The sequence below is a fragment of the Hirundo rustica genome, chromosome 7 (genome assembly GCF_015227805.2).
Source record: "Hirundo rustica isolate bHirRus1 chromosome 7, bHirRus1.pri.v3, whole genome shotgun sequence".
NCBI classification, from domain to species: Eukaryota; Metazoa; Chordata; class Aves; order Passeriformes; family Hirundinidae; genus Hirundo; species Hirundo rustica.
Genome location: NC_053456.1, coordinates 20,340,741 through 20,353,453, shown reverse-complemented (window position 1 = coordinate 20,353,453; position 12,713 = coordinate 20,340,741). Strand labels below are relative to the sequence as shown.

Genomic DNA, 12,713 nt, shown 5'->3' with positions numbered 1-12,713 from the left:
CAAAGTTTCATTGTAGCAAATTTTCTAAGTATTCATATGCATAAAGCAAGAAGCTGTGCATTTGATTAAAAGCGGCTGTTGGCATTAATCTAAATTACTCACTCTGAATTCATACTCTATGAGGTTTCCAATATCATCTTCAGATTTCATAGCACTCTCACCAATGATGTTACCTCCAAAATATACTTGAGAAGGCTTAGCAACTCTGTTCAGGTGGGGGTAGGAAAGAAGAATAATCAGATTTTAATGAGTCTGAAGCAAAACTGTCCCCAGACCCCCCAGTTTATCATGCTATCAACACTTACCCAGTGAGTGATAAAAGCAATTCAAGAACCACTTTAGCACTGGCTGTAATTGGAGTCAAATTAACTTGAGTGCTTGTTCTGCAATGAAAAGGAAACAATGGTATTTATTTTACAAATTTAAGTTTCTCTCTACTATTACTTCTGTGACTCAAATGAATTCAAAATGTTTACAACTGTGTATCAAAACAAAATTAACGTGCATGCACACAAAACTTACGTTTCCAGCTTCAGGTTAATGTCTAAGTCTGTAGTATCAACATTAACTTTAGTGGTACTTAAGATCAGATAAAAGGTTACCTAAAAAAGAAAAAAAGATAACAAAATATATGAGCTCTTAATCAGATATATTGATACATGAATTTTTATAGAAAATTTCAGTATAAAGTTCTAGAGTGAAAAAGATCCAAGTCAAATTTCCAGTTGTGACATACAGGAACTTTGGTTGACTGCATTCAGAACAAGAGTTTACAACTTGAGTAAAGTAAGTGCAACTTACATTAGCATTTCTTTTGAAAGGATTTCCAAGTTCACACTCTGCTTGAGAGCCATTTTGGTTAGCACCACACGTTAGTTGTTTTTCCTGATTAAACAGAATACATTTACAAGTAAAAATATGCTGAAAATATTTAATTTTTTTCAGTATTTTCTCTCTTAAAAATACTTACAGGATAACCCCTCATCTCTCTGAATGCAGAGTACGTCAGACTGTCTGGAAAGGTTGCAATTAGTTTAGCTTCATAAGCATCTTCACCATCATTTTGTGGATTTTTTACATGAGATGGATTATTTGTCACTGTTATTTCCAGGGCAATATCTTTCTGGTCTTTCAGAACAAGCACTGGCATGCCATTTTCACTACAGAAACAGAATGTACAGGGTTCTGTGCATTAGAAAAATAAATGAGTATGCAAGTTTGCTTCTTATGATGGTTTATCCAAATACAATTTCCTCTTATTAGGGGAGAGTTATGGTAAAACTACGAACATGAATAGTCAGGGGTTTTTTCCCCCACACCAGTATTTCATCTGACAGTGGCCAGCAGTTAAGAGGACAGAACAGACTGATAAATCCCTCAAGTAATCAAGAGTTTATAGTACTTCTGAACCAGCACTTGCATGTGACTCATGTAGTGAAGAATTTTCTCCAAATCCATCTACTGACCTGCTTTTTTCTTGTAAAGTTTACATGGGTTTGGCTTTCAAGTGTGGCACTTGCTGCTAAAAATGTCTGATGTTGGCAGTAAATAAATGTACTTCCTTCTGTTTGTTTTACTCCCATTCTAATTTCACTGGCCCTCCAGGAAGGAGGGATGCAGCAGGGTGCTGGGGCATGTGTTAAAATGAAATCATTATCTATTTCTCTGTAACTATTTCTCTTGGGCTATTAGACTATAATCTACTGAGCTGTCATACAGTCAAGTTTCATCTGCAAAATAATTAACCGTGTCACACAACAAACTACTGCAAAGCTGGTTTAGAATGCAGGGTGTTAAACTGTTGTGGCTTTTTTTTCCTTCTAGCCCACCCCTGCACTATTGTGGGCACTTAGTATCCATTCAGCCCTGAACCACTTTTCCTCTCAAGCTCTTCCCTCTGCCCGCATTCCTCACCCTGACAAATCAATACTACTACCAAGGGCTATGTTTGCCAGAAAGAAAAAAGCTGCTCTCTTGCCCAAAATCTTCTCCTAAAAGTTCTTTTAAGAACTTTTTTAATAATTTGAACTTTAGAAGTGCATTAATCAAGACTTACAGTGGTAAATAAGTAAACCTGTCTTCATTTCCCTCTCTTGTACAAAATCGGTACTGAAGCTTAAGATTGCTGTGACATTCATTGTCTTCTCCACATCCTTCTTTTAAGAACTCCACCTAAATAAAACAAAGCAGTTTTACTGCCTGACACAATAGTAGCTAAAAATGAGATTTCTGAAGCACACTGAATAAAGCACCTACATGGAACTCAGAAGGCACTTCCCTGGACAGAGTTCAGATTTTAAACTGACTTAATTCTTACTTGTTGAGTTTTTCTTTGTGAGATACCACCCTTCATGCTGGTAATTTAGAACTTTAAATATGACTAAAATGCAGAGTTGGACAATTCCAAGTGAGAGGTACACTTCTAATGAAGAAATATATCTTTAAGTCTTCAATTCTCCAATAAACATTGAGGAAATGAGAATTTTTAATGCAGATATTCCCTCCCTTCTATGCCACTGCTGCAGTCATTGCTCAAATGCCGTTACAGCATCCTAACCGTGGAAAAATTAAGAGCATATATTATCTTATGTTGGACAAGTGTTCTCAGCAGGAGACAATGAATTTCCATTTTTAATCAAAAGTACATTTCCTCCTAAACTTATCAGGGAGAGGGAAGAAACTAAGTAGCTACACCATCTTCATTTTTGTTGCAAAAGAACACGGTACATGGTTCATTAACATGTTGTAACAAGTTCAGAACAAAATATAAAATAATCATCCAATAGTTAAATGTCCAGTGCCACCCCAGTTATTTCTTTTGGACATAATTTAATTTTCCATGGTCTTTAAAATTATGTTATTTGTAGAAGTGCATATTTATGTGAATATGGGACATCAAAGGCTTACTTTTGTGGTCTCTGTTTCAGATTCATTTGAATTTAGAATTGGTGTAAGATCTGGAAGCGCACTCTCTTTTCTCCTGGATGATGACTCCAGGCCAGCAATTTTAACACTGACTGATATTGGAATGGGACGTAGCTTATCTTTAATTTTATCCTGTTAAAATATTTTAAATTGCATAGTTAATGTACAGTGCAGAGAAGGAAAAAACAACACAAAGATGAGCTTTTGATACTGTATATAAATTCAGGATTTTCTAAACACGCAGGAACACAAAAGAGCCCAGCACTATGGTTTTTTTTTTTCCCCTCTGGCTTCCCAATCTGATGATTTCTGTCACCATTAAGAATTCCTAGGAACCACAGATGGTAATTCAGGAAGGTGAAATTCACACAGCTACAGTAAAATAACACACTGGAACAGGTTTGAGTAACACGGTCTAGTAAAAAGTGTTCCAGCCCACGGCACAGGAGTTGGAATTAGATCCTTAGGGTCCCCTTCAACCCAAACCATTCTATGATTCTATTCTATTCATAAATTAAAGTTCTTTTTTCTGCTGTGGTCAAAAGCAACCTTGGAGTCTGACTCATTCCTGCTGAGCCATGGAGAGGGAATCTGTTGAGCCTCTGGAGCAATACCACCTCTAAGGACCACTACAGCAGCTGAGGCAAGACAGCACATACCAAGCTTCCTTGCCCTGGCCATGCATCCACTCCAAAAGCCATGGGTGAAAATTCTTTTCTTGAACAGTCACACTATAAAATTCTTTAACAATTATTTCTGTTGGAAGCAGCTCTCCGTTTTTGGCTCTTAGTCCCTCTCTATTGTTCTAAATCAGTTCAGTTCTATTGACCTCCACAGTGTACTGCAGTGGCTACAGTTTTTAGTCATACTTTGCAAGAAAGGCAACAGGAAGAAGCAGCACGTGTGCAGGGAATAGTAAACTATGGTGGGTTTCTTATTTTTGAAGTTTTATATTGCGTATGACTTTGAAATTATATACAAAGTTACATACAAAGCTTCCTTCCATGAGGCTGCAAAAAACCCATTCTTTTGCTTTAAGTGGATCTAAGTGAAACAGAAATAAGATACTCTCCCTTACCTGCAGTATCAGCCTTGTAGTCACACACTCCCATGCGTTCTGTCCCCGGAGGGTTGTACTTGCAGTGAACTGATCAGAGGAGTGGTCACTGAAGCGCACCCTGGAGGGCAGGCCCAGCTTCCGCCTCTCGTTCTCCACTTCAAACGTGTAATCGATCTCTATGTCAAAAAATAAAGTAGGTCACTATTACAAAAAAGACTCATTACCATATTAAAAAGAACTTTTAATTTCACCCTCTATTGATCTTAAGCATTATTCTAGAGGACTGTTCCAGCCAATGCTGGGCTTCATAAACTGTTTTCTGTCATTTAAAAAACTTTCTCCATGTCAGTTTTGTCCTGCCACAATTGAGAGCCAGGTACCCCATGTGTGAATCTAAAGAAAATTTCCAAATCAAATCCTGTTATTTCCTACGTAAACCGTTCCCTTGTGGGCGTGCAGGGCTGGCTGAGGGAGCTGTGATTGCTGTGCGGAGCCAGCAGAGGGCTGAGCTACCCATGAAAATACCCGACTGTGCTGCCGGGGATTCCGGGGGTGCCCCAAACGGCACTGGAGAGCCTGCAGGATTCGGAGGTCAAGGTACACTGATAATTTTAACACTGAAAGCAGAAGTGCGACTAGAGCTGTCCAGTTGTGTGCTGAGGTTTTCCTAGATCTGAACTTGGTGCATCTTTTAATGATTGCTTCACCGAGCTAATTCAGTGCTGCAGATGGAAACAGCACTGAGTGTGCCAAGGCACTGAGAGCTGCAAGCGCTTCACCTGCTGAAGGACCAGCACCTCATTTAGGCACAGCCTTTGGATTTTAAAAGTAACTGAGAAACTCAAGGCAAGACAGGACCAAAAAGGGTCATTGGGCTTGAAGTTCCTATTTCTTCTCAAAATCCTACGCAGTTCTCCAAGAGGTAGTAACAGCAGCATTTTAACAAGTGCTTTACATTTTTGTGGCACAGTCTTCCAGTCTTCTATTAATGCAGATTTTTTTCAGTTAATGATTTCCACAAATTCATTTTCATGAATACAGGATAGGTTCATAGGATAAGCCTCCAACAAGAAATAATGCTCACTAAGGATGGATAAAATGGGCCTTAAAAATTATTCTCTAAAGCAGCACTAACCTAGAGAGGCAAAATGGTCTGGGTCTGTATAGCAGCCATTTGCTCACTGGCAGTTGTAATACTTAGAAAGCCTTGGTCTGTCATCCACAGAACAGCTTAACACACCAGCATGACTCTAAATACAGACTGTGCAACAGCTGAGCTTAGCACTGAGTCACATTTTAAATCTGTCAGTCACTGTCTTATATGAGTCACTATAATTTGAGTAATATTTTTCCATGATAAACTTTAAAGGAAAAAAAAAAAAAAAAACATGTGACAAACAGATCAAAAATATTGATCTTTAGAACTTACTTATTCTTGGATTTAAATCTCTGGGGTTTGCAGTATATTTAAAACACGCTTTCACATCCATCCTGTAAAAAGTGCCAAGAAATTAGTATTAACCTTTAATAAGGCAGGGTCCAACAGAATGAAAAGTTCTAACTGATCAATCTTATGACTGTGGTATTTGCTGCTTACTAGACTGAATTACAAAGCAAGAAACAATGGTTAATAAGCAATTAAGTGTTTGCTCTTATGTGTTTACCCAAGGCAAAGCTGTTCAAGCCAAGGTATTTGTGTTAAAAGTTTGAAGAGGCAAGGTGACATTTTCAAAAATGAATATTATGAGAAGGAAAATATTCCACACCTTGTCTTTAGCACAGCAGCCTGAAGAAATTCAGGAAGTGAAAATGAACATATGCAGATACATTTGCTTAACCTGGATGACTCTCATATCCCTTCACTTAAACATGATCAGTGAATGAATTTTGACAGCAGAAAGCTCAATACACCAAGGCTTCTGATAGAGTAATTTCTTTTTCATTTACCTTACTTCACCTTGATCCTCAGGGTTCTTTTTCTTTAGATCAATTCTATCAGGCTGTACTGTAATGTTTCTTCTAATGCTTATCACAGGCCGAGATCTTAATTTGGAGGGAAAATGGAGAATAAAAAGATCATGTAAAAAATGAAGTAATTTCTGTTAAGATTAATGAAATAATTAATGTGAATATCAGATTCCCTCCACACCTGCATTGACACTCCAAGAAACAGAGCTTGGCTTTGATATTGGTTAGAAAAAACCCTGAAAACTATTAAAAGCTAAGCAAAGCAAAGTTCACCGAGAGCAACTACAGATCCTCAGGGGGAAGCAGGTGACACTAGTGTGATGTTGTTGTCATTCTATACACTTTTTAAAAATAGAAAATTCAGTCATGGTTTCTATCACCAATAGTAATTCACCCCTGTGAACAACTATAGGCACTACAGTTCATTCAGATTCATGTTCACAAGAGCTTTAATATTGAAGCCTGGTGGCTGTTGGGAAATGATGTTTTCATTTCCTGCTTCCTCTGCGTGTAACCATACTTCTACCTGACAACTTGTCTTTTCCCTTCCTTTTCTGGAAGGGAGAAGACATTTCACATGAACAAATGAATGAGCTGATCCTGTTCTCATTAAAGCATCCGAAGTTTTAAAATAGCTGGGAGGCCACCTGCTCCATTTAACTGGGCCACTCCTTTCAGTGGTCACCATAAGGGGTTTCTGTTTTCACCTTGGTAAAAGTTTTTGTCATGCCTTTATCAGCAAAAGATTAAAGCTCCTTTTGAGTAAGCAGAATACTAAATAATCTTACCAACTCCTCTACCACCTACTCTGTTCTCTTCCACAAGCCACCTGAGTTGCTTTCCTTGGGCATTGTTCCAGTATTACGTTCTAATTGTAAGAACATTACAATTCTGTGCACAGATACTATACATTTTAGAGATGGGAGCATAAATTGTAGGAAGGGCTGTTCTGCCTGAAAAGTAGTTTGTTCCAGAATTCAGATAACCAGTTTTGGAGTTTCTGCTTCTCCTCCTTTGAGACCTGACAACAACCACCAAAAACCTGAGCTTGATGCAGCATTCACAGTTCTGATGCTGAGACAGAGTCCTCTTCCTGTCCATTGCTAGTTTAACAGTACTTTAAAATGGAAAAAAAGCAAACGTCTGCAAAAGACTCTGACTTCATCCCTAATTAAGGCATGTGCTACAGAAATCCCAAAGGATCCTAGCTCTAGGGCTTCCTCACCGTTTCACAGACCCCAGTGCAAGCTCAGCAACACTGTTTGTGCCTCACTGGTTTGGTTCCTCAGCTACAGAAGTGGGGGTTGGTTCTGTTTTCTTCTATCTTCAGTAGAGCACAATTAGATTACATAAGGGCAGCAAATGTATTAGTTAACTTCACCTTAAAGAATTACTTACCACCCTTAAATTCCGTTCAAGGACACGGACATCCAAGTTACGTTAGGGCAAAACCAAGGTGCAGGTACACTGCCCACATAAGCACTCTACAGGAACTGTCCATATTCACCCTCTAACCCTCTACTGATTGTAAGGGAGACTCTCAAGGGGAGGAGGGGGATAAAGTAACAAACTAACTTAAGGAATCCTGCCCCTCCCCTTCCCTAAAATTTCCAATTTCTGGTAGGAAAAGTACACTCAAATTCAAACAACTTTTTGTTATTTTAAGCAAATTATTTTTAAGAAACTAAAACCAAAGCCCTGGTGTAATTAATTAAGGTTCCATATATAATACCTGTACACGTTTACAGAATCTGACAGGGAACCAACAGCAACATCAGGGTAGGAATTTTTATCCAGATCCATATTTCCAGCAATAGAGTAACCAAAGAAATGGGTGTTTGTTTTTTCACCATCAAGAATCTAAAAAGCAAACAGATTGAGGGAATTCAGACATTTTAAAAGTGATAAGACATTAAAAAAGTGAAATAAGTAACAAGTGAACATAACTGTCTTATGGCCAGAGAAAAAAGAGGGAAGAGATACAATGAAGTAGGACCTGTGAAATAGGACCTCTGTGTTCAGTTCAGCTAAAGGACACTGAGTTGCCAAAATGAGCTGCTCTTCTTCCAAGAAGTTACTGGGCAATAGCAGTGAGTACCAGAAATCACTGATCTGCACAGCGCTTAGTTCATCTTTATTTACAGTATTTATGAACTATAAGCATACAGCTTATTTGAACAGAAAAAGTATTCTATAAAGTATTATGAAGTATTCAAGCAGTATTCTAGGGAGTATAATGAAGTTCCATTCCCTCCCTGTAAACCAGACACAGTGACCCTCAAAAACAAAACAAAAAACCCAAGCATCATTTAAGAAGGAAGTGAAACAGTAATAATGAAAGAGAAAACAAAGAAATTACTTGTTTTCAAATCACCAGATTTTTTTTTAATAAATTTATTTATCTACACACCTTTTTCCTTCTGCACATACTATTGGTGCCAGTGGATGGCCCCAGAAATAAATATATATATTAATATCAAGAATTCCTAATTTCTCCTATCAGCAGTGCAATCTTTGAAGGGCCCTGTGACTTTCCTGCATACCCACCACCCCAATAATAGCAATGGAAAAGAAGATGGATAGCCCTGACATTCCTTTAACTTAGTTCAAGAATAATTATATAGTAACGGTTATTTGATTACCTGTGCTGGTTTCGTATTTATTCCATTCTCGGATCCGTGATAAATGTATACTTTGCCAAAACCATCATATGGAGCCCCTACTGCAATATCTGGTGAAAATAAGTTACAACATCTATAATCATTCTTGCTCTTTCTGCAGCATGCAATCAAAGGGTAAGATGTTGCAAGTCTGGCATTGGCCAAACAATCGCACACATTTTTACTGTCATTGTTTTCCATTTACCTGGATATCCGTCCTGATTAATGTCCCCAACATTTTCAACTGCAAGTCCAAACATGGAGTCAGTGGTTCCATTTAAGCGAAGAGGTTTCACCCCTGCCCATTTCCCTTGGCGGTTCATGTAGATGTACACGGCGCCCCCAATATCCCCACTTCTGTCAAAGTACTGTGGGGCCCCAACAACGATGTCCTGCCAGCTTAGAATTGAAAGAAAAAAAATAAACAGGCAGTGCTTTTGAAGAAGAACTCTGAAAAATAATTGCTCAGACTGTGAGCTCATGATCAGCTTCCCAAAGAGCTGCTGAACAAAGACTAAAATGTGCATTAAACTGGCTGGGCATCAACAGCCCACTGACACTGCAAGCTGGTTCGTTCCCTTGATGGCATACAAGGACTTTCTGTGGCCTTCCTGGGCTATGAGACTGCTTTCCTGCTTCTCTGTTTACAACAACAGTGTAAATAAAACTCTTTATTAGAAAGATGATGACACTGTCCTGGTTGATTCTCAAGACACTCACCATTTCCTCCAGGAAAACATGGAAAGTGGGATTTGTCATTCCTTATATTTCTAATGTGAAAAACCAAAGTGGAAATAAACAAGATCACTATCCTTTATTATACAGGCAACAGGAGTTAACCACGGACATACCCATCACTGTTGAGGTCCACAACAGCAACATCATAGCCAAAAGAGGAGGCCAGCCCTTCTCCTTCAAACATGTGCTCCAGGGAAAGTGCTCTCTGATTTTTTTCTTTTTTCAGTAAAACAACAGCTCCGCTGTGGTTCGCTCTTGGGGCACCAGACACAAAAGTCATCTCATCTTGGGAGACAATTCCTTTACCAGAGTCCAAAGAGAAACCTTTAACAGAGAAAGAAATAAAATATAAATTAACTAAGTAACAGCTTACATCTTAATATGAAAAAATAAACATTTCCCCGCTATATTGAAGTGGTATATGGAATACAAGTTTTGTCTAAAACAGTGTGCTATGGCTGGGAATTCTCCATTTCTCTTTGCACTGGTGGACACATATTTCCAAGTCAACACTCCTCTGGACATCACATTTAGTATTTTCCCACAAAACACAGTACTTCATTGCTCACTTGGTCCTGCTTTTCACCAAATACAGGATACATACTGCTTAGACACAACTACAGCTTTACCACTTGAATATAGCTTGAGTACTTCACCTGTGGCAAAATTATCTGAAAACCTCCTAAGTCAATTCAGTATCATTCTACTTCAAACATGCAAATGTACTGCACAAGCATTCACAAATGAATAATGTATGCAGTATTTGAGAATCAGCTTACACAGTAATGGTGAAATGGGCAATTTTAAATTATGCAGCCCTAAACATTACATGTTCAAATTAATTTAGTCTTACAATACATCTTAAAATATGAAAAAAACCCAAGTTAAAAGACTATACTGCATATACCAATATAGCCGGTAAAGGCCAAAGTAGAAAATCTGCCCACTTTGCAAGGAAGGAAGATACCAGCCAGCAGATGGGAGTCTCCCTCTGAAACACTTCACCACTACTATGGAAATTCTCAATTACAGCAATTCACAATGAGACAGTTCCCAAAAAAAAAAACTTAGGGAGTCCCAGCTGGGGGAGGGATGAGAGGGTTTGGAGAAACGCGTGACAAATCACCATTTCTCTAAAGCCTTGTTACTTTGCTGTCTCCCCTTTATCTGAATCCATTTTTTTCATGCTTTACTTACAATGTATTTGATATGAAAGGGAATAGAGGGGAGAGGATCATGACAAAGGTCTGGAGATTATGTCTGACCAGATGCTGCCACCTCAAGTGGTCACAAACCTAAGTAGCTATTCATCATTACATCCACTGACTTGTCCACCTGTATGCTGGGAGGCAATGTTTTGTACACAAACTGATCTGGATGAGTATCAGATACAGCTGTCAAAAATAGAAGACCTATAAATATGAGCGAAAGATTGAAGAGAAAATAAATAGTAGTTAAAGCAAAGCACCTATAACCACATTTGCTTACGGTCTAAACAGACAGAACAGTAATGACTGGGATGAGCTGGCCTGCCTGGAAGTGGTTCTGATTATTACAAATCAAGGCAGCATTTACATTTAGGAGATAAATGCATCGGTTATGCAACTGGAAAAAGTTTATATGGTTGTTCACAGCAAAAGACACCAGCCTCCACAGCACTCCTCACCTTAGCAATTCTTATTCCACCAGAAGATGCTATCAGCTTGTCTAACGTAAGCTCTTAGGATGATTTTCCTAGTTAACTTTACATCCAGTAATTACTGCTGATATTTAACAGAGGTTTATACTCTCTTTCTCCCAACATACATGTAGTTCTAAGTTTGCTCTCTTCTTGACTTGCTTTTTTACTTTTTACATTAGCAATGCCCTTCCCATCTGTTCAGCTCTCTGTCACTCATGCCAAAAGCAGTGGATCGACACACCACAGAAATCTGCACTGGAACAGAAGGATTCTTTACACTTAATGCCTTTCCAAAAATGCAGCATAGCCTTTTCAGTGTATCTCCCTGGCATACAGAAAGGTCACTGGCCTAAGAACATATTCCTGCTTTCCTGACTGCACAAAGTGCAGGAGATTCACCTCCTGCAACACACACACAAGTAAAATATAAACAGTACTTATGGTACTTGAAAGGTCTGTTAAAAGCCACTGGGGTTTTACAAAGTTGACAAATAAAAGAATTGCACTTACCTACCAGGAGAGAAAATCTGCAGCCTTAATAGTTACATCCAGAAACTCAAAATTTTGATAACCTTCCTGCTACTGCATAGCAGAGACTGTGTGACTAAGGCCTAGAGACACATTCATTGTACTGACCCATCACAGTGAATATAATCACTCCCTGATATTCTGTAGGCCCTCAGCACAGCTCTTGAATCTCACATTACAACAGCAGCTCTTCCAGGTACCTCAGCAGTATCATCTTACACTTTAAACTGGCCCATAAATGTGGAGGGAAGCTGTGAATTATCCATAACAGTTAACATGTTACAGGATCCACAGTGGAACATCTGCTCCCATTCCAGATCATCACACCAGGCTGAGATCACAAATGTTTCAGAGACCTAAAGATATTTACCACACGTACTTAATCCTACCTAAGTAACTGTTAGCTGGAACAGGGACTAGATTCTTATCCTGGCGGCTCTCATCACCAACTTCGTAAGGCCCATCATCAAAGATACCCAGATCATAAAATGTCTGATTCTTTTGTTCTGCACGAACCACCCCTGGAAAAATGAAATGATAAAATAAAAGCAAACGAATGATAAGTGAGAAAAATAACAAATAAATGTTCCCAACTTATATTAACTATGATGAATGACATAGTGACTGCTGTTAAAATGGGACAAACACAGAACAGTGCACTGGGTTAGTATTTTGTCTCTGTTCTGTGTGCCAGAAGCTCATGCTGCTCTACAGAGGACCCATACAATGATCTGGAAAACATGGGATACTAAGGAAATTCTCAAAGAAAACACTGAACGGATTTGGTCATAAACCACCCTTTATCCTGTATTTCTTAGCCTTATAAAGCTTCTCTTAAAAAGGAGGTAAAGTACACAGGAATTTAAAAAAAAAAATGTATTTCATTATGACAAACACTAGTAATACATTTAGAAACAGTATTTAAGAAAAAAAAAAGCCATTGTTCAATAAAAGGTGTGCTTCCCTTTTATCAGTTGGCATAATTAAGGTTTTGGCAAGCACAAGCATGTTTTTCCATTATACAGAAGAATACTCTTAGGACTGTCCTAGCACTTCTCTGCAATTAAAGTAAAATGGTGTCTGCACTCAGTTTGCTGTTTCAGGTTGGTCAGATTCTGTTGACAGATAAGTGGAAGATCCGGTTTTCACTGAA

General features: G+C 38.5%; 1 protein-coding gene and 1 long non-coding RNA gene across 6 annotated transcripts in view; one reads left to right on the top strand and one right to left on the bottom strand.

The window, feature by feature from the left end:
- The window catches only part of LOC120754920 (uncharacterized), a 33,474-nt gene extending 24,649 nt beyond the window's left edge, over positions 1–8,825 (top strand). Inside the window, exon 4 of the long non-coding RNA XR_005701604.2 lies at positions 8,735–8,825. This is a non-coding gene — a long non-coding RNA (uncharacterized LOC120754920). The remainder of the gene's footprint in view (positions 1–8,734) is intronic.
- The window catches only part of ITGA6 (integrin subunit alpha 6), a 43,849-nt gene that overhangs the window by 8,297 nt on the left and 22,839 nt on the right, over positions 1–12,713 (bottom strand). For 4 of the 5 annotated variants that reach the window (XM_040069202.1, XM_040069200.1, XM_040069201.2 and 1 more), the window contains exons 5-19: positions 11,950–12,081; positions 9,465–9,675; positions 8,819–9,012; positions 8,596–8,684; positions 7,686–7,813; positions 5,933–6,028; positions 5,415–5,476; positions 4,004–4,161; positions 2,908–3,057; positions 2,057–2,172; positions 971–1,160; positions 802–885; positions 523–602; positions 306–383; positions 103–205 (exon numbers count right to left, since the gene is read on the bottom strand). In XM_040069202.1, coding sequence (XP_039925136.1) covers positions 103–205; positions 306–383; positions 523–602; positions 802–885; positions 971–1,160; positions 2,057–2,172; positions 2,908–3,057; positions 4,004–4,161; positions 5,415–5,476; positions 5,933–6,028; positions 7,686–7,813; positions 8,596–8,684; positions 8,819–9,012; positions 9,465–9,675; positions 11,950–12,081 — 1,871 coding nt within the window. Of the gene's footprint in view, positions 1–102; positions 206–305; positions 384–522; positions 603–801; positions 886–970; positions 1,161–2,056; positions 2,173–2,907; positions 3,058–4,003; positions 4,162–5,414; positions 5,477–5,932; positions 6,029–7,685; positions 7,814–8,595; positions 8,685–8,818; positions 9,013–9,464; positions 9,676–10,646; positions 10,764–11,949; positions 12,082–12,713 lie in introns of all 5 variants that reach the window. The other variant, XM_058421314.1, reaches the window with a different exon arrangement.